The sequence below is a fragment of the Orbicella franksi genome, chromosome 9 (assembly GCF_964199315.1).
Source record: "Orbicella franksi chromosome 9, jaOrbFran1.1, whole genome shotgun sequence".
NCBI lineage: Eukaryota > Metazoa > Cnidaria > Anthozoa > Scleractinia > Merulinidae > Orbicella > Orbicella franksi.
In genome coordinates, this window is record NC_138153.1 from 261714 (window position 1) to 282898 (window position 21185).

At 40.5% G+C, this 21185-nt stretch overlaps 3 protein-coding genes across 3 annotated transcripts; 1 reads left to right on the forward strand and 2 right to left on the reverse strand.

Annotated features, from left to right (window-relative positions):
* Positions 1 to 1488: 1488 nt before the first annotated feature.
* On the reverse strand, positions 1489 to 2785 carry LOC145496611 (uncharacterized). Its single transcript, XM_081476315.1, has one exon. The coding sequence runs from the start codon at positions 2783 to 2785 to the stop codon at positions 1694 to 1696; it is 1092 nt and encodes a 363-aa protein (XP_081332441.1). The 3' UTR covers positions 1489 to 1693.
* A 559-nt stretch (positions 2786 to 3344) lies between these two features.
* LOC145496612 (uncharacterized) lies at positions 3345 to 4650 on the forward strand. Its single transcript, XM_081476316.1, has 2 exons — positions 3345 to 3610; positions 4163 to 4650. Exons 1-2 carry the CDS (start codon positions 3358 to 3360, stop codon positions 4642 to 4644), a joined length of 735 nt encoding a protein of 244 aa, XP_081332442.1. The 5' UTR covers positions 3345 to 3357; the 3' UTR covers positions 4645 to 4650.
* An 868-nt stretch (positions 4651 to 5518) lies between these two features.
* Positions 5519 to 17088, reverse strand: LOC145496609 (uncharacterized). Its single transcript, XM_081476314.1, has 14 exons — positions 15343 to 17088; positions 14410 to 14644; positions 13403 to 13511; positions 12870 to 12973; positions 12521 to 12636; positions 12243 to 12316; positions 11153 to 11430; positions 10718 to 10869; positions 10424 to 10508; positions 9896 to 10113; positions 8842 to 8934; positions 8178 to 8394; positions 7594 to 7680; positions 5519 to 7320 (listed from the first exon to the last, which is right to left on the reverse strand). The coding sequence occupies exons 1-14, from the start codon at positions 16477 to 16479 to the stop codon at positions 5522 to 5524; spliced, it is 4704 nt and encodes a 1567-aa protein (XP_081332440.1). The 5' UTR covers positions 16480 to 17088; the 3' UTR covers positions 5519 to 5521.
* Between the last annotated feature and the right edge of the window lie 4097 nt (positions 17089 to 21185).

Sequence of the window (21185 nt, forward strand, 5' to 3'; positions counted from 1 at the left end):
CTCAAAATCACAATGCGCGTAAGGCGCTCCCGCCTACTCTTTCAGTCTTAAAAAGAAGTAGGGCTATATTTCGGCCAGCAAGCTCGAAAGTGCGCGTTTAAAAAGTGTTCCTGTGTCCATTTCACTGGAAAACAAGGCCATCAGGAGTTAGTTTAGAGTCTCCGGGACTGGAAAAAATCCACCCATTTCCGGGAAATCGAGCCGAAGTATCCCAAAATCACGATGCGCGTAAGGCGGTCTCGGCTACTCTTTCAGTCTTAAAGTTAAGTAGGGCTATATTTCAAGCCATAGGCTCGAAAGTGAGCGTTCAAAGACTTTTGCTGTGTCTATTTAACTGCAAACTAAGGTCATTGAAAGTTAGTTTAGCTACCCCGGGAATTGAAACTATTCACCAACTTCCGGCAAATCGAGCCGAAGTTGGTCAAAATTACGATGCGCGTAAGGCGGTCTCGGCTACTCTTTCAGTCTTAAAGTGAAGTAGGGCTATATTTCGGCCAAGAAGCTCGAAAGTGAGCGTTCAAAAAATGTGCTGTGTCCATTTCACTGCAAACCAAGGCCATCAGCAGTTAGTTTAGAGTCCTCGGGACTGGAATATATCCCCGAAGTTCCGGGAAATAGAACGAAAGTTGGTCAAAATCACAATCCCCTTAAGACGGTCTCGGCTACTCTTTCAGTCTTAAAGTAAAGTGGGGCTATATTTCGGCCCAGAAGCTCGAAAGTGAACCTTTAAAAAGTTGCGCTTTGTGCATTTAACTGCAAACCAAGGCCATCAGGAGTTAGTTTAACGTCCCCCGGACTGGAAAATATCCCCCAAGTTCCGGGAAATCGAGCTGAACTGGGTCAAAATCACGATGCTCGTAAGGAGGTCTCGGCTACTTACTATGTCAGTCTTAAAGTGAAGTACGGTTGTATTTCGGCCCAGAAGCTCGAAACTGAGGGTTCAAAAAGTTTTCCTGCGTCCATTTCACATCAAACCAAGGCCATCAGGAGTTAGTTTAGAGTCCCCGGGACTTTAAAATATTGCCAAAATTCTAGAAAATCGAGCGGAAGTTGCTCAAAATCACGATGCCCCTAAGGCGGTGTCGCCTACTCTTTCAGCATAACGAGCTTGAGGGCGCGAAAAAATTTATGCAAATTAGTCTGACGGTAGATTGAATCTACCGTCAACCAATTAAGACCTGTAACATAAGAACGCAGTTCTCACATTCTCCTGACCAAGAATATAACTGATATAATTAGTTAATGGGATTTTCGGTAACACCTCATGCATTGATAAATTCCCACGAGCACACGCAGTGTACGTGATAAAACCACAGCGCGAGGATTCTCGTCTAGTTCGCGTGAAAAGTTTTTTTGGAATAGCCGGCCATTCACGCTTTTCTTGCAATTGAGCCCCTTCCCCTGTTTCAAAGACTAACGTAACATTAAACAAATCACGATAAATTTAAGCAAATACACATCATCAAAGACAGCATAAATTTGTGTGTGCTAAGCGCATTTATTGCACAGTAAAACACCAACAATTCGTGTCGTCATATTGAAATATACCATCGTCCATCAGTCTTGACAGTTCTAATAGGTTAATAATACTGAAAGCGAGCTATGGAAAAAATGAAAATTCGTCAATTCATGCTAATCGGCTGGAATTGTTCGCAGTATAACAATGTGTAACAATTGATTGAAAGTCCCGTGTCTATAGAACAGCAGCAAATTCATTTAATGATGGGCGCTTTGTTGGATCGTCAGAGGTTAATTTCTTCGCCACTTTCAGAGAAAGCGCTGTTGCGGTAGGCAATAAATTTAAAATTTTCAGCGCAATCTTTCCGAAAGAAAAGACATCAGAAGCTACACTTTGCTGTCCTTTTCCACTAACAATTTCTGGCGCGATATGTGGGTAAGACCGCCGGTATTCTTCTTGTGCGGAAGGTGACAAATCCATCAATGGTTTTGGGTTGGCAATGCGTCGCGCTTTCCCAAAATCAATAATTACGGGATTCCATTGTTCTCCAGGTTTTTCCAGCACAACGTTGTTTGATTTGATGTCGTTATGAACAACACCGGCTTTGTGCATATGATTGAGAGCGTCCATTATTTTTTTCAGAATTCCTATCCAAGAAGGCTTGTCAAGTGTCCCCTTTTTGATAACCTTGTGTAATGTTGAACAAGAGTTGTTCTGGCCATGGAACTGAGTTATCAGTCGCAGCGGCAGTGATTTAGTGATAACTCCAAACAGTAAAGGCAGTCCACGGTGGTCACCGAGCTGGCCAATCATTTGAGCCTCTCTGAGAACTTCTTGCTTTATCTCATCCTGTGACCTTGACTGCCGAGGCTTAAATTCTTTTACTGCTACCGAAATCCCTCTGTAGTAGGCCAGGTAACACGTGCCAAAAGATCCACAGCCCAAAAAAATTTCTGATCTCACTACTTCCGAAGGATTTATCTCTTTCAATGGTGCAGATACCCGGGTTCGAGCCTCGTCCGATTTCTTGGTTTTGGAGGTTGATCCAAGAACATCTACCACGACCGGGCTTTTCTTTGCTTCACAATGCTTGGCCGGTTTTGGCTCAGCAAAACCTTGCTCTGGCTCGGGAAGCTGACAGCTCATGGACGGTCGCACTGCTTCGGCAACAACTGCAGGTTTAGCTTCTGACTCGCGAGCAAGCTCAACAGCATTCTTGAGACATTTGGCTTTCGCCTTCTTATTCCTCCATCGTTTCTTTGCTTCAATCCGAATGCCTTTCATTTTCTCTCTGTCTACGAGTTTCTTCCGCTTGTTTCTCGCCATTCTCCTTGCTTCCAAGACCCACAGAAATGAAAGGAGATTGAGACGAACACGAAATGCAAAATGCGTTCAAAGAGCAGCATACGATCAAATCTTACTCAGGGGCAAATGCTACAATCATGTTTTCCGGCTCTTATTGATCCTTTGTTCCGGCGTGTGAGAACTATAATCCCTTTCAAAAAGATCGAGGGTCTGCTGTGGGGTAGTGGGAGTCGACAGTTCTCAAACAAAAAGTTTAGTAAATATAGAAACTGAAGAAATGTGCTGCAAAATTTTCGAGAAAACAAAAACAGCGATCAGGAACCCGAAGAATATCATTCAACTAACGTTGCACTACTTTTCACGGCAAAGAGATAAAGAAGTTATTCAGTGCCCCCTCCCCCAATAAAATACTAATTGTCTGTTCCGAATCATTTGTGTGATTGTGCCAAACTGACAGATGTCATTCCATTTCCCCTACTTGGCAAAGCCCTCTTTTCGCAACACAACATTGTGTATAATCGCAGAGCTACATTCAAGATCTGAGTTTTTTCGGGGGCCTTCTTTGGTTAATTTCGCATTTTGGTTTGGAAGTGATGGCCTTAGTGGTATATAAGACACGCTGTGACCTTTGCCTTTGCTCCTTCAACACAACGGCTGCGCTTCTGCGACACAGACTTCTAAAACACAGCCAAGCGGAAACGGTTTCATTTTTGCCCTTTTACAAAGGCGAAGAAGTCGTACAGCTTCCGCGAACAACCAAGAAAGGACGCAGGTCGGCGACCTATAAAGAATGGATCGGGGGCCTTGTGGATAGCATGAATTCCTGTTTACATCCCAAAGCTCCTGGTAAGAGCAATAACAACCCTATAGATAACCTTTGACCAGGCTCTATTTTCGCTTCAATGGTAAACCTTTTCCCATGGGAAACGAAAATTAGCGAATTGCGACATAAGAGGACATAAGAGCGATGCTAAAATTGGGCCTGATCGCAGGTTATCCTATAGACGAGATAATAAAATCTCTTGCGAAGTAAATCTATGGAAGTGATATTAGATTGAATCTATTTGCAGGAATATGGTACTTCCGGTCGAGAAAAAAATACCATCATTGTTTCAATAGTAGGTACGAGCTCAGGTAATACGTTGAAACGCATTAAAAGTCACCAATTCAAATCGACTCACGAATGAACTCCTCTTTTGGTTTGACCATTTTATTTGAATGCATGGGAAGCTTTCAATACTTAATTTAACATACGAATGACATGGGAGACGCACACTTACTAGTCCAAAAGGAGAGCATGATTAAGACTTTTTTCGAGGGGAGGGGGGGGGGGGGCAGCAGCGAGGTATCAATCCTGCAAGGTTTGGACTCTTATGACTCCTCCTTTACTGGCATTAGGTAAATGGTGTCGCGTGGAAAGATATGACGTGCCACAAGAATACTTCCAGGCTATGCTGGCGGATATGCCAAATGCATTCATCAACAGCATACGGGAGAAGAGACATCTACGCCCCCCTATATGGAGGGAAACCTCCAAAGTACTGTCGTACAGGGATTATCACATTAGCGATCTGGTTGACGCCCTACAGAAACGGAGCGGCGTAAAACTGCATATAAAAAAGGCTTACCTGGGAGACGAGGAGATATCTGCATTTACCGAAGAACAAGATGGAACAACTGCACTTGAAGCAGCCAAAGCAAGGGCACACGAACGTACTGCGAACAAATTTCCAACGCTTCAAATTCAAATTGTTGTGGGACGTGGTGAAGGAAGGGCTACAAGAGAGTTTGAACTGTTGTGGTGGCCGGAAATGTTCTCGACTAACAGGCATGGAAAATTAACACTACGATTTTTTGTGTCGAAAGTAAATTTTTCCTAAAATACGCAATTTCCAGTTACAAATAAACAAGAGGCCATGTTTATTTCTCGGATATGAGATTGTGAAAAAAGTAAAACGTCAAAACACTGTGTAACAAGACGCTACAGATGTTAACTTTATGCAATGACAAAACAATTTGGTGGAATATTGATGTTTCAGTAGCAGTTCCGAACGAAAATAAAGGAAAAGAAAAAAGCTGTAACTGAGCTGACTACCCGAGAAAGACAGAATAGTTTAAAGGTAGTTGAAAAGGAAATTATATTCTGCCCTCAGATAACAACAGCTCAAACGAACTGACCACCCAAAAAAGACAGAATAGTTTAAAGTTAGTTGAAAAGGAAATTATATTCTGCCCTCAGATAACAACAGCTCAAACGAACTGACCACCCAAAAAAGACAGAATAGTTTAAAGTTAGTTGAAAAGGAAATTATATTCTGCCCTCAGATAACAACAGCTCAAATGAACTGACCACCCAAAAAAGACAGAATAGTTTAAAGTTAGTTGAAAAGGGAATTATATTCTGCCCTCAGATAACAACAGCTCAAATGAACTGACCACCCAAAAAAGACAGAATAGTTTAAAGTTAGTTGAAAAGGGAATTATATTCTGCCCTCAGATAACAACAGCTCAAATGAGCTGACCACCCAAAAAAGACAGAATAGTTTAAAGTTAGTTGAAAAGGGAATTATATTCTGCCCTCAGATAACAACAGCTCAAATGAACTGACCACCCAAAAAAGACAGAATAGTTTAAAGTTAGTTGAAAAGGAAATTAAATCAACAGGAAACAAAAGATAAATTTTGGTGTGAGATAGCAACAGCTCAATTTGAACGAACTGCACCGGAGCATTGTCACTGCAAGCTAAACAAACTAAATTTACACGCGGGCCCAATCAAGAATCTGAAGCATAAGGTTTTTCCGATGCAAGTCCATGTCACTGTATCTCCACGCAAAGCTGTTGATACATGAAGGGCCCCTCTCCAAGAAGTCTCTTGCTGCCATGATAACACCAACTCCACAGCTCCCAGCACCAATCATCTTCGAATCATTCACTCTTTGATCTGGCATTCCAAATCGTTTGAAGTGGTTGCACTTTACCCAAAACTTTGTTTGGAGGGTCGCATGAGATGGATACATAATTGTCAGCAGTTCCAACAAATCTTTGATTGTGGGAAGGGTTGTAAATGGGGGAACATATCTTAGACCATCATCAAAGTACATTTCCATCCTTGACAAATTGACATAAATCAAACCCCAGTGGTTTGGCATATGGACTGGGACTAATATTTGCTGGAGGGTGTTGAAATTCTTCAATTCAGATGCTGTTCTCGCCATCCACTTTTTCTTGAAATTGATGTCGGGTGCTTTCATCCAGTCATAAAATTCTGAAGGAAAGTAAAGTGTATTGTCATTTCCGTTCATTCTTGCTTCTTCTAAGTACTTTCCTATGGAAATGTCTATTACAAAACTGTCAATATACCTTTCCAATGCAAGATCTGCAAATGAAGTAACGTCAATACTTTTCTTTCCAAACCTAAGGATTATATTAGTGGCTGGTTGGTGCCAAAGGGCTTCCTGAATCCTCACTAAATCTGGTGATGAGCACCTCAACTGGTTGAGCCAATTTGCCTCAGAACACACCTTACGTCTAGTATTTGCTATGGTGCAAAACTGTTTCAAAACTGATAATCCACGTTCGGAGAACTGTCCAATACCCACTATGTTGATACCAGATGGATGGTTTCCCTTATTCGTTTCATCATCAAGAAGCTTTTCAGCTTCCTTGACAACATTTTCACAAGGGCGCATATTCAATGTGAACGGATCAGAAATTGTTGTAACATCACGAACTGGATGAAGACCAGAGGACGGTTTACTTGATATAGGTGGTATTAGGTTGAATAGTGCAGCCACTTCCGCTCTTGTGGTGGCTTCATCCATAGAGACACGTAAGGCAGCCTGGTTTGATCCATCAAGTCGCCCTCCTTCAGTGATGGGAGAAAAACAAGAACTTCCACTGACAAGCGATTCTGCTGACATATCATCGATGGTGTCTTCACAAGTCACCTGCTCAGGTGTTTGGTGACTCTGAAACTCTGGAACAGTATTTTGAGGGACATCATTCTGCAAGGGAGCACATAAATCGGCCTCTATGTTGGAGACATCTTTGGCAAGACCCTGTGGTGAAGATGTTACATCCTCAATTTTGCAGTCATCAGAGTCCTCATGCATTTCTTGTTTGGGCTTTGGTGAACTTTGACTTTGGCAATTTTGCATCACACTTGCAGGTACATCATCTCGTTGGTCATTGCCCAAATTAGCGGGGAACAGGCTTGCAGGAACATCATTTAGCAAGTCAGTGTTGAGAGGGGGTCTTGGTTTACAAAGATTCTCTTTTACACCCTCTCTGATAGATGATTGCTCCGTATTATTCAGTACATGATTGGCGTATTGTACTTCCCAATAATCATGATCATACTCCAGTAGTCTTGACAAATCTTCATCGCTAACTTTGGTACCATGATCAGCAGTGTATGTGTATACCAGAAAGTCATTTCCAAACATTTGGTTAAATAAGTCACAAACCATCGTTATCCAGTTTCTTTTCTCCTTTGTCCATGATTTCATGTCAATGCTTTTCCAGCCACATCCACGGTAAAAAAACTTCTTCTTGCCTAAGGAGGGACACACAATATAAAATCACACTCAGTAAGTAAATTTGGTTAGCAAAACAATGAACTTCAGTCATGCAGCAAACGCGAATCAGCTGCATATAGCAATGGAGTATAGGACACCATCTCTGCATGAAACAAATTATAATTTTTCTTCCTTCTTTTTATGAAATTCTGGCTGAACCAGTTTCACACCTGTTCCAGCTCTCTGTGTAAACTTTTCAAATTCAAATACATTTTGATAAAATAAACATAAAAAGAACCCTCAACACTAACCTGAAATGATGCATTCCCTTGCTTGTTGGAATGAATACCGCAGTGACAAAAGCATGGTTGTATACCAGTGAGTAAGGATTTGGTTCACTGAAAATGAATGGAAATTTTCACTTGCTTGTAGCAATTCCATTTCAACTTGGATGTATTACAACAACAACGAGTAAAGTGGGACTATAAGGTACATCTACTCGGGTTAAACCGACAAGTCAGAACACAAATATTCAAATTAAAACTCTGCCCCTATGTGACCATTTCAAAAGGCAGAACGTCATGTCTAATTTACAAAAGCTGGAGATAAAGCAGTTTCCATCAACATTAAAATTTGTGTATAAGTGTTATTTTTCAACAATGGAATTTACTGATTGCAAATAGGTGTTTAGTTGGCTGTCCAGGCATTCTACGACACCATAATGTCAAACATGAATCACTCGTTTCTACAAGGGTAAGGTTAGTTGCAAAAAAAGACTTTTCAATAAGTTTTTCATGTAGCTGTAAACCATAGCTATAAAGCAATTTTCCATGGTTTCAATAACTAACTTTCATTTTTTGTTATTTCTATATGTTTAAAATTTATGCATACTTACAAGATTGGCCTTGTCCTGAACAATCATGATTTGTGGCCCTGGAATACAACTGCCTGTGTAGCTTGTGTGAAGACTCAAATCCTTGGCCAGAATATTTATATAGGGAACGAAAATGTCGCAACAGCATTGCACTGTGGTCCACGACAAGATGTCCGTAGTCCCCTGTGCCAAGGTGATGGCCAAATAATTTCTTTAACAGAAATCCCCACTCTTTGCACTGAAACAAAGACCATGAATAAATGCAAAGTCATCTTCCAATATGCTAAGACAATGGTTGAATGGGAACTTTCACAACAATTCCTGATTTCTACAGTAGCGGCCCTAGGGATAGCAGCACTTGTGCACAAATACTGTAATTTGGTAAATGAAGGACTGTCACTACTACAAAGGCCAGCAACTCAGTTACAAAAAGAATACAATGTTTTGAAAGTGAAGAGAAGAAACCTAGAACCTCTGTGTTACCTGGCATAATGTTGGATCACATTTTTTGCAATGCCTTTTGTCAATGATACATCAACAGTAGCAGCAATGGTTCTTCATGCCATTAATAACTTAAAATTCTAGTTCCAGCATGGGTATTATTTCCTATACAAAGAAAAATACAATAAATTTGTAACCCCCTTACAAAAACCCCTGTCTTAAAAGCCACAGAGTATTTTGTTACCTTGACATCATGGATGTCTATCAACTGTTCCTCATGCTGATTAAATACTTTATCACGTATGGTAAGGGCAATGTCTCTCCAATCACAACAGACCTGAAATTAATATTTGGCAGGGTTATTATTCAGTTGAAGACCAGAGCAATGCAAATGGTTTTTTTACAGAGGGGCATGCAGGCATACCTGCAGATCTGAAATAAATCATTATTGCTACGATAAGAGATTTGTAGATGTCTACTTGTACATGTATGTTTAGGTACTTCTCCTACATACATACACACATAAACTTTATTTCACCTTTGATTTACGGAGTAGCCATAAACACTAATATCTCCAAGAAGATAAATGTCCTATGCTAATAGTTAACTCCCACTCCCTACTATACAGACATGTACATGTTTACAGCTGATCACAATTTAAAATTTAGTTGGCTGATATAACATTTAAAATCATGGAGATTCAGGAGTATTCTCAAATTGCCAGGTAGGCTATCCCATGCTTTTGTGGCTGAGTATCTATAGGAGTGTAGGTCATAGGCAGTAGAAAGCTGCTCAGGAAGACTGAGAATGTTGGTACCTCATAAAGAATAGGGTAAACACATTTTTAAGTAGACTGGACAATTTGAAATATTTAGACATTTAAAGAGTACAGTTAAAATGAGCTTTTGCTCATGATTGGCCTTAAAAAAAGCTGGCATTTCCACCTTAGAAAACTTGTATAAGTGAAGGCTAATTAACATCTGATTTTACTATTTCAATCACTAACAGAATGGATCAGGCTTGACAAATCAGACTAAAGGGAATGGTGATAATAATTTCAATCCCTTTTTGATGCTTAAATGGTAACTGAAATCTTAGCGACATCACGTTCCTTTCCCAAACTGTGACTAGTTCTGAGAACAAATTAAAGGAGGTCTTCAGGCTCACATATTGATTAGCTTTGCTTAAAATGGCACTCACTGGTCAAAAATTTTAAAACTGCCTGTAACATACAGGGTAGTACAGCTGTATTTGAAATCTGAACTTCAAATGCCGTTTGTCTCATGATAATAGTTTACCTTCACAAAAAACTGAATTTGAAGCTCAGCTGCATATGTTGAAAAAGTGTCATCCCTGGTGTGTTCTGGTACCATTTCTTTCTTCGATTTCTTCCTCTTTTTCTGCTTTGGCTCATTAACTGGCACCTGGCCTTGTGCTAACTCCATGTACCTTTCATCTGCTTCTCTTTGCTTTAGAGCCCAATACTCTTTATGGTTTTCCAAAAACAATTTAAACTCTAAAAGATAAAACCAGTGCAGATTTAACTTTAAGAAATTTGGCTGTCATAGCAAAATGTACACTTTACAAGGGCTTTTTGTTTGTACCATAGACAACTTTTCTGAAAATTCTTTTACAGTAATCTGATTTTTACTCCTTTCGAAAAATTGTCTCTTCAGGGGTAGGTATCACATATGGATGTATCTTCTGACCAGAACCACAAAGTACACACCACAGTTTTACACATCTTGTGTACAACTTTCCATGTCAAACTGCACAACAATAAAGAATTACAACTAAAAGCTAAAGTTTGTTTGCAAGATTAGTACCTTTTGTGTCCTCTAAGTTGACTGTTTCTTGTCCTGAGCCAAGATCACGTACAAATGTACCTTTTTGGAGTATCTCATTTATGAACTAGAAAAGGTGAAAATAAGTACTATTAGCTACTTTTTCTTTCTATACCAGAACCAATCAAGGATTATAGGACTGCATTCGACCCATCAAGTTGTTCTCCAACCAAGACAAAAAAAAATATTTTTCACAGTACAAAAATTTATACACTGTAATATGGTACATTAGAACTTGATTCATTGTCAGTTTCCAAGTAAAAAGTCAAGACCTACCACAATACGCTCTTCAAAGAAGGTAACATAGCCTAAGATCACTTGTTCTGATGAACCACGGTTTTCCTGGAAGTATTTTTTCACTTTTTCAAGGGGTAGTGATCTTTCAACAATTTCCTCAAAATTTCTCAAAATTGCTCTTTCAGTAGATCCTGTGACAAAAACAAATAAAGGTTTATGAGCTGATTTACATTAAGAACAATATTATTTTGTTATTATGAGAATCCTTTGTCATAACAAAATTGTAATAGTACACACTGGAAATAGGTTACTTAATTCATGTAGACAGCCAGTGAGGCAGTCAATACAGAGACTGTCAATGACTGTTGGTTCAGCTGACAAGAATGCCAAGAAAAAAAACCTTTAAGATTACTGTACCAATTATTATGCCCTATGGACATTCCTATTTATATTGTATTTTGTTCTGAACTATACCTGAGAATGAGGCCACATGTATGTTTGCTCTTTCTATAGATGTTTGTTGTCCTTTCCTTTCTTTGACAGTGACACGGGGAAATCCTCTGCAGTTTTCAGGCCCATAATTAGATAAAGCTTCATTTAACTTGTCGAGGCTTCCAATACGATGGGCAAACAAGCCTAGGGACCCCAAAAGCTGTTCACAGTTCCTCATTTCACAATGCAGAGAACACAAATTGACATTACACAAATCTTCCTCAAGAAGAAAGTTGAGGTCATCTCGAAGACCAGAACCTCTGGAAGATAACAAAAGGGAGGTTGGACTGGTACTTTTTTTAAGCCTGTGATTGAGCAGTTCATCAGATCTTGTAGAGTGCAATGTATACCAGTGACACATTATATTGAAGGCAACAGAAAAAAAGTATAAATGGTATAATAAACACAGCTACTGTAGTTAACTAGTTTGCTATAATTACAAGAGTCTTATAGGATGTTTATGAATTGAACCAAGCCAATAAAACAGATTAAACCAAAGCAACACATACCATGCTCTTGGCAGTAAAACAATATTTTAACACACACTGTGCATACCATGTTGCAAATGTGGCCCAGGTTAAGGATGTGTAGAATTAAATACACATATAGTACATGCAGGTACCTCAAAAGTTAACACACCCTCAGAGTCTGGTTATATCAAACTTAAGTAGCTTGTCATGGAAATACTAATTTTAAAGGATCTTCAGGATACAGAATTTGGCTGTAACAAGAATGCCTTCTGGAATGTAAGCTTCAGGAATGTACATAAAATAAGCTTTCCAAGTTGGACACATTATTTTGGCTCATGAAACAGTGATGGTTTTCACCTTGAGATATCAGATATTACTTTTTGTTATGGCCTGTAATGTAAGAAAATATTGGGGAGTATAACGTACAAAAAAGAACCTTGAGTTCATAGATATGTAGCTAGGCCGAACTATATAGTCATGTAACATTGTTCCATCTATACATGTGCGTAATGATAATTATTATAAGTGCTGGAATTTGGTCAATTCAGGGCCTATCCTTTATGTGGGTGAGTTGAACTTGTAATAATTGTGCTTTTAGTTACCTTCCAATGTTAGCTTTTGATCTTAAGCAATCTAAACATGCCTCATCGGGATCAGCTCCATGTGATGTACAAGCCTTTCATAAATAAACAGCAAAAGATTTCAAGTTCTAAATATCACACAATATTACAATTGGACAAAGCTAGATTTATTCACTTACATCTGAATTGTAAGCCAGCAATTACTCTATATGACATCAATATGAATGGCAGAAGTCAATAATTGTTATATTCAATACAATAACTAGGATATGCATACTGTATTTAGAGATATTGTTTACCCTAATAGCATCGCAATAGGCACAGCATTCAACATTGTAGCCTTTTCCACCAAGAGTGAAGTCCTCATCATTTTTCTTATTCAGAAGAAGCAACAGGGCTTTGTAGTCTAGAGTTACTGTAAAAAATTTGTACTTGAGGTGTTAAAGACACTTGTACTGATAGCAAAGTATAATACAGTGAGCCCCAGCTCACTTAACACCTCTCACACATAAATGCACAAACATCATACAGAAAAATCAATGTGTTCACCACTCTGATTAAAGGAGAGCTTGGAACAGAAGGTCCAAGTTCATTTTGTTTGCATTCAAGATACACATCTAACGGAGTAATCAAAGAATTTTGTAATACCTGTGAACTTGATTTTGTACTTTCTGCCATCCACTACAATGCCATGTTTTTTAATGCAGTTCTTCTGGGAATTTAGATTTCTCAGGAGCTGCTTTAAATTGTCTCTAATTTGGAAGTAGAAAAACACATAATAAGTGTACTCAACAACTAGGTTGTCTGCAATGCAATTGATCACAATACACAGTCAATAACATTCACTTGAAATTAAAAAAAATAAGATTGTCAGCATGCAGAAGGCCGATGGGACACCATATTTACTCAAAAAGTGTGCTCCTCCCAGATACGCTACATCAAACAGCCCACAAAATTTAACAAGTGCTACAGGGATTTTTCAAGTTTTCAAATGCCCCACATGACTACAGCACAGACCTAGAAGGGTTTACGTGCAAATTTACGTGGTGCTGACATTGACCCAGGCCTTTGAATTCCAAAGGAGAATAACACTGACATTAATTGCAAAGTTGAAAAGGTAATTTAACTTATTTTCTTTATTTCAGTTAAGCACTTAATTATTATGACGTGTATGCACTGACCTTTTCTCTTTACAATTTGCTATAGCAAGTGGGTAGATGGACAGTGCACTCTCTGAACTCTTGTTTGCAAAGCCAATGGGAGCTACACCCACAGCTACCTGATCTCTGCCTTTTGAACAAAAATATAGGATAAATAATATTTTGCTCCCACATATATAGCTTCTTCAGAATCATAACATATATCAATTCAGTGCCTTAGAGAAAACCTGGCACTGATATATAATATACTTCTGTAAAGATTTTTCTGTATACATAATCCAAACAATGACCATTTGAGCAATCAATAGTAAAGACAGCTATATCCAGCTTGAAAGCACTGCAGATTACAGATGTCAGGTCTGAATGTCTAAGACAGAAGTCGACAGGCCATTACTGTATTTATTTGAATAACTGCCCACTCTGAAAGCCCAAAAATTATGAATTAGCCCCCACACCCACTGAATCCCAACATTGAAGGGGCAGCACTGGTGAATTCACTCATTGCCATTATGGATTATGCCATTATTATGCCATTATGCCATTATTATGTGGATGAGATAAAAAAAGTGGATGAGATAAAAAAAGCGGATAAGATAGAAAAAGATATAAAAATCGAGTGAGAAATGTGAACCTGACTGACAGTTGCTCAGATTTTTGACCCAGTCAATGGACTTTTATATTGCTTATGCTTTGTTCGTGTTAGCTATTGCACTTTTTTCCATTATTTTGAAGCAAAATGAACTTGTTGCCCTTTATTTTGTTATTATCCAAAAATTAATGTCCTTACTAACTAAAAATGTTGAAAAAATAATAAGCGCCCACCTGAAATAAGTGCCCAGCCTTAAGGTCCCAAGACCAAGGCAGTAATTCTAATAAATATAATAGCTACATGGCAATTAAAGGCAAGCCGCAAAAATAATATTTTTCTTAAACTTTGGAGTTCAAGGCCAAACGATTGTTTTGACAGCATTTAATTAACCTGTCAATTGTTGTCACAATGGACAAAGACCAAAACAACTTGTACACACCTCCAAGAGGACGGCCATCAAGCTTGATATTAAATTCCATATCCTCAGTGTCATTTGAGAAGAGGCGCTGTTCTCGGATGGCCCACACCAGCACTGCACTTAGGTCTACATCACATGCATCAAAATCAGCATTCATCCTGTCAATCTTCAATGTTTTCCTCACAACAGAGAAGATAAGCTTCTTGATGGCTCTGATCTCATTTTTCGTGAGCAGCACAGGTGTATCATCAGATTTCTTAACAAGATGGATATAATTATTAAAAAACAAAAATTTAAACTATAGCATAAGTTATCCTACTGTACTAATGAAATTCGACGGACACACTAAGTCTTGCTTGAAACTGGCAGGCAAATTCTCCTGTACAAATTAATGTCAGTGAGTGAAATGGAAATCTTCAAACATGCTCTTTTCATCTTAAAATACAAAACTTACAAACTTACAAAACTCAAACAACTGCAGTGAAACTCTATTATTCAATAACCTTGAGCAACAAACTGTACTATGTGTTTGAGTGTGTACTTGTTTAAAAACAAACCAACTGGGCCGCATGACATAATGATTTTGTAAGAGGGAACAGGGCGGGGATGACTAATTACAAAATCTCATGTTTCAAAAGGGGTTGGGAGGCTTATTAGAGAAGGGGAGCTTATTACAAAAACCAACTTTCAAACAGGGGGCTTATTAAAACCAGGGGTTGTTGACAGAGATCGGGGCTTAATAGAGCTTTTACATGTACTACTTCCTTATATATACATGTACGAGGGCTGTTCTGCAATAATATGTAATTAAATTTTTTTTAAAAAAAGTGATAAAAACGATGTACAGGTGATCATTCACAATCATCAAATATTCCTCAGTAATTTATATCGTCACCTTAAGTTAATTGATTTAATTAAGAAAAGAAATAAAATTAAGTAAGAATGTATACTCACTCCACTCTTTCCAAGCTGCGTCAAATTTAGCAATGTCTGCCACGCCGAGTCAGGAAGCCTTGACTGAAGCTTAAAAAACAAAAGCGCCCAATCTGGAACTCTCATGGATTTCATAATTCGCCCATAGGTCGACGATGATAAGAGATCAGATAAGCCTTTCTTGGGACCCTTGGCATCCAAGACCATATCCACGACCTCGGAAATTGTATCTCTCACTTGCTCTTTCTCGTTTTCATTTCCGAAGATAAACGCGTTCCCCAACACAGAAGATACTGACTCACGATACTTCTCACTGACGTCGTTGAGGGAAGCCATCACCTGACTGCATTGCTTTGCTATTTGCCTCTTTTTCGTCGTCGATCCTAGTGGACTGCTTTTAATTTCTTCAATTGAACTGCTGCTTGTCGATGGGGATGTCGGCGATGATCGACCCGAACAAGTCAGCGAGGAACAAAACGATTTCGTAGACTCTGGAGAAGATATTGATAGCGAGATGGAATCACCCAGAGTTTTTTCTTGTACTTGAGACTGGAGATTTCTTATCTCGGCTTGGAGTGCGTCCATCTCAGCCTTGAGCGACTCGATTTGGATGTTGCTCTCGAGTTGATCGAGGTAAACCATTTTCCCGCCAGAATCAACTTTGCTCGGCGGCGTCAATGGCTCCAAATCAAGGGTGATAGAATTTATAATTCTTGCGACCGACTGGAAGGAGGGCGAACTGATCAGACCATCAGCTGGAATTTCCCTCTGTCTTAACAGACCAGCACATAGGCCAAAAGACGAAGCCACGCATAAATTTCTTGGCTGTCTGTTCCATCTCGATAAATTGGCGGGCTCGAGTTCGCGCGAAGCGATTACTTTGACTTCATCGGGAAAAATCTTAAATACGCCATTCTTTAAAAAGTCAACTGGTCTCGTTCCCCCACATAGTTCTTTCGTCAAAACATACCAATTCTTGTGCGGGTCAAGGAACGCGCTTGTGACCCGTGCAAGACGCGTAGAGCTGAACTCCGATGGCACTGGAGGAGATTGTTCTTCCTCCATGCCGGTGCCGTGGATGATGTCGAAATAAAATACATGATTGCTTTGAAACTTAAATTTCCCGCCTGAGTAAAATATTACCACTGCAGTCAACATTTAACTTTTAGACCCCGAGTGGTACCTTCGTGTTAATGGCGACGTACAACAATGGTAATACGTCACCTTACGCATCCATCGCGCGTTACGTGGTTGAGCGTGACACATTCTTACGAGGCAAAGCGTCGCGTGGAATTAGTATCGCTTTGCAATCCTTTATTTGCCATTTTGATTCATAATTTGCCTTTTAAAAAACGCTGGGATGTTTCCTCTTGAAAATGTATCGCATGTATACAATCATGCTAACTGATTAGCAATATCCTTCGTATAGTACAGACCATGACAGATATGACCGGACATTGCTCAGATCGCAAAGAGCTGAACTTCGGTCGCTTGATTTATAAAAGGTTTTCGGTTTTTGAAAAAGCACCAATCGTCAGTCTCCGCTTTGCACGCGTATTCGCGAGGCTTTTTCTTCCATCCTCGCACAGCTGGTCATCTAGTGAGATCTACTTTATCGACCTAATCCACGAGACTAATTAGTCGGCAAACACCTCTTCACCGTATGTTAAAAGACATCTTATGTCATGTAATTACAAAGTTTGAATGGTTACAGATCATCTCCCGAATCCTGTGGTGATTTTTTTCTTCCGATAAAGCTCGTTATGTTAAAGTGAAGTGGGGCTATATTTCATCCAAGAAGCTCGAAAATAAGCGTTCAAAAAGTGTTACCTTGTTCATTTGACTGCAAACCAAGGCCATCAAGAGTTAGTTTAGACTGCTCGGGACTGGAAAATATCGCCCAAGTTCGGGGAAATCCAGCCGAATTTTGTCAAAATCACGATGCGCGTAAGGCGGTCACGGCTACTCTTTGATTCTTAAAGTGAACTGAGGCTATATTTCGGCCGAGAAGCTAGAAAGTGAAAGCTCAAAATGTTTTGCTGTGTTCATTTGACTGCAAACCAAGGCCATCAGGAGTTAGTTTAGACTGCTCGGGACTGGAAAATATCGCCCAAGTTCGGGGAAATCGAGCCTAATTTTGTCAAAATCAGGATGCGCGTAAGGCGGTGTCGGCTACTCTTTGATTCTTAAAGTGAACTGGGGCTATACTTCGGCCCAGAAGCTCGAAAGTGAAAGTTCAAAAAGTTTTGTTGTCTCCATTTCACCGCAAACCAAGCCACATCAGCAGATTGTTTACAGTGTCCGGGACATCAAAATATCCCCCAAGTCCCGGGAAATCGAGCCGAAGTTTGTCAACATCACGATGCACGTAAAGCAGTCTCGGCTACTCTTTTAGTCTTAAAGTGACGTGGCTGTATATTTCGGCCCAGAAGCTCGAAAGTGAGCGTTCAAAGAGTTTTGCTCTCTCAATTTAACTGAAAACCAAGGCCATCATGAGTTAGTTTAGAGTCTGCGGGACTAAATAATATCCCTTAAGTTCTGGGAACTCAAGCCGAAGTTGGTCAAAATCACGATGCGTCTAAGGCGGTCTCGGCTAGTATTTCATTCTTAAAGTGAAGTGGGGCTATATTTCGGTCCAGAATTTCGAAAGTAATCGTTAAAAAAAATTTGCTGTGTCCATTTCACTGCAGACCAAGGCCATCGGGGGTTAGTTTAGAGTCCTTGGAACTTGAATATATCCCCGAAATTTCGGGAAATCCAGCCGAAGTTGGTCAAAATCACGATGCGCGTAGGACGGTCTCGGCTACTCTTTCCGTCTTAAACTGAAGTGGGGCTATATTTCGGCTCAGAAGCCCGAAGGGGAGCGTTGAAAAAGTTTTGCTCTCTCCATTTCAATGCAAACCAAGGCAATCAGGAGTTACTTTAGAGTCCCCGGTACCGGAAAATATTCCCCATTTCCTGGGAAATCGAGCCAAAGTTGGTCAAAATCACAATGCGCGTAAGGCGGTCTCGGCTATTCTTTCATTCTTAAAGTGAACTCGGGCTATATTTCGGCCCAGAAGCTCGAAAGTGAAAGTTCAAAAAGTTTTGCTGTGTCAATTTCACCGCGAACGAAGCCACATCAGGATATAGTTTACAGTCTCCGGGATATCAAAATATCCCCCAAGTTCCGGGAAATCGAGCCGAAGATTGTGAAAATCACGATGCGCGTAAAGCAGTCTCGGATACTCTTTTAGTCTTAAAGTGACGTGGCTGTATATTTTGGCCCAGAAGCTCGAAAGTGAGCCTTCAAAAAGTTATGCTGTGCCCATTTCACTGCAAAGCAAGGCCCTCAGGAAGTAGTTTACAGTCCCCGGAACTGGAAAATATCCTCCAAGCTCCGCCAAATCGAGACGAAGTTGGTCAAAATAACGATTCGCGTAAGGCGGTCTCGGCTACTCTTTGAGTCTGAAAGTGAAGTAGGGCTATATTTCGGTCCAGAAGCTCGAAAGTGAGCGTTCAAGAAGTTTTCCTCTCTCAATTTCACTGAAAACCAAGGCCATCATGAGTTAGTTTAGAGTCCCCGGGAGTGGAAAATATCTTTTAAGTTCTGGCAACTCAAGCCGAAGTTGGTCAAAATCACGATGCGCCTAAGGCGGCCTCGGCTACTCTTTCAGTCTTAAAGTGAAGTGGGGCTCTAATTCGGCCCAGAAGCTCCAAAGTGAGCGCTGCAAAAAAATTTCCTGTGTCCATTTCACTGCAAACCAAGGCCATCAGGAGTTAGTTTAGAGTCCCCGGGACTGGAAAATATTCCCCAAGTTCCGGAAAGTCGAGCCGAAGTTGGTCAAAATCACGATTTGCGTAAGGTAGTGTCGGCTACTGTTTCAGTCTTAAAGTAAAGTGTTGCTATATTTAGGCCCACAAGCTCGAAAGTGAGCGTTCAAAAAGTTTTGCTGTGTCCATTTCAGTGCAAAACAATGCCATCAGGACTTAGTTTAGCGCCCAAGGGACTGGAAAATGTTCCCCAAGTTCCGGGAGATCCACCCGAAGTTTGTCAAAATCACAATGCGCGTAAGGCGATCTCTGTTACTCTTTAAGTCTTAAAGTAAAGTGGGGCTTTATTTCGGCCAGGAAGCTCGAAGTTGAGCGTTCAAAAAGTTTTGCTCTGTCCATTTCACTGCAAACCAAGGCCATGAGGAGTTAGTTTAGAGTTGCTGGGACAGGAAAATAACCCCCCAGTTCCGGAATATCGACCGGAAGTTTGTCAAACTCACGATGCGAGCAAGGCGGTCTGGCTACTCTTTCAGTCTTAAGTGAAGTGGGGCTATATTTCGGCCCAGAATCTGGAAAGTGTGCGTTCAAAAAATTGTGCTGTGTCCATTTCAATGCAAACCAAGGCAATCAGGAGTTAGTTTAGAGTCCCCGGGACTGGAACATATCCGCCAAGTCCCGGGAATTGGAGCCGAAGTTGATCAAAAATTCATGATGCGCGGAACGTGGTCTCGGCTACTGTTTCAGTCAAGTGTGCCTATATTTCGGCCCACAAGCTAGAAAGTGAGCGTTCAAAAAGTTTTGCTGTGTCCGTTTCACTTCAAAACAAGGCCATCAGGACTTAGTTTAGGGGCCCCGGGACTGGAAAATATTCCCCAAGTTCCGGGAAAGCGAGCCGAAGTTGATCAAAATCACGATGCGCGAAATGCGGTCTCGGCTACTGTTTCAGTCTTAAAGTAAAGTGTGGCTATATTTCGGCCCACAAGCGTGAAACTGAGCGTTCAAAAAGTTTTGCTCTGTCCATTTCAATGCAAAGCAAGGCGATCAGGAGTTAGTTTAGAGTCCCCGGGACTGGAAAATATCCGCCAAGTTCCGAGAAATCGATCCGAAAATGGTCAAAATCACGATGGCCGTAACTCGCTCTCGGCTACTCTTTCAGTCTTAAAGTGAAGTGGGGCTACATTTCGGCCCAGAAGCTCCAAAGTGGGCGTTCAAGAATTTATGCTCTGCGCATTTCAGTGCAAACCAAGGAAATCGGGAGTTAGTTTAGAGTCCCCTAAACTGGAAAATATCCCAAAAGTTGCGTGAAATCGAGCTGAATTTGGTCTAACTCACGATGCGCGTGAGGCGGTCTCGGCTACTATTTCAGTCTAAAAGTGAAGTGGGATTCTATTTCGGCCTAGAAGCTACAAAGATAGTGTTCAAAAAGCTTTCCTTTGTCCATTTCACTGAAAATCAAGGCCATCAGGAGTTAGTTTAGAGCCCGCGGAAATGGAATATATCCCCCAAGTTCCGGGAAACCGACCCGAAGTTGGTCAAAATCACGATTTGCGCAAGACGGTCTCGGCTACTCTTTCAGTCTTAAAGTAAAGTGGGGCTATATTTCGGTTCAGAAGCTCGAGAGTGAGCGTTCAAAAAGTTTCGCTGTGTCTATTTCACTGAAAACCAAGACAATCAGGAGTTAGTTTAGAGTCCCCGGGACTGGAAAGTATCCCCAGGTTCCGACAAATCGCGCCGAAGTTGGTCAAAATAACGGTGCGCTTTAGGCGGTGTCGGCTACTATTTCAGTCTAAAAGTGAAGTGGGGCTCTATTTCGGCCCACAAGCTCAAAGCTCAAAAAAAAATTACTGTGTCTATTTCACTGCAAACCAAGGCTATCAGTAGTTAGTTTAGAGTCCCCGGTAGTGGAATGTATTTCCCAAGTTCCGGAAAATCGAGAAGACGTTGGTCAAAATCACGATGCGCGTAAGACGGTCTCGGCTACTCTTTCAGACTTAAAGTGAAGTGGGGCTATATTTCGGTCCAGAAGCTCAAAAGTGAGCGTTCAAAAAGTTTTGCTCTATCCATTTCAATGCAAACCTAGGCCATCAGGGGTTACTTATGAGTCCTCGGGA

What these genes read in the sequence shown, in the direction of transcription:
- LOC145496611 (XM_081476315.1), bottom strand. Translation starts at nt 2,785, where the DNA reads ATGGCGAGAAACAAGCGGAAGAAACTCGTAGACAGAGAGAAAATGAAA.
- LOC145496612 (XM_081476316.1), top strand. Translation starts at nt 3,358, where the DNA reads ATGGCCTTAGTGGTATATAAGACACGCTGTGACCTTTGCCTTTGCTCC. An exon ending in TTTACATCCCAAAGCTCCTG is followed by an intron (nt 3,611 to 4,162) that starts GTAAGAGCAATA and finishes TACTGGCATTAG; the next exon opens with GTAAATGGTGTCGCGTGGAA.
- LOC145496609 (XM_081476314.1), bottom strand. Translation starts at nt 16,479, where the DNA reads ATGTTGACTGCAGTGGTAATATTTTACTCAGGCGGGAAATTTAAGTTT. An exon ending in TGATGGCCGTCCTCTTGGAG is followed by an intron (nt 13,512 to 14,409) that starts GTGTGTACAAGT and finishes TTTGTTCAAAAG; the next exon opens with GCAGAGATCAGGTAGCTGTG. An exon ending in GCAAATTGTAAAGAGAAAAG is followed by an intron (nt 12,974 to 13,402) that starts GTCAGTGCATAC and finishes CTTCCAAATTAG; the next exon opens with AGACAATTTAAAGCAGCTCC.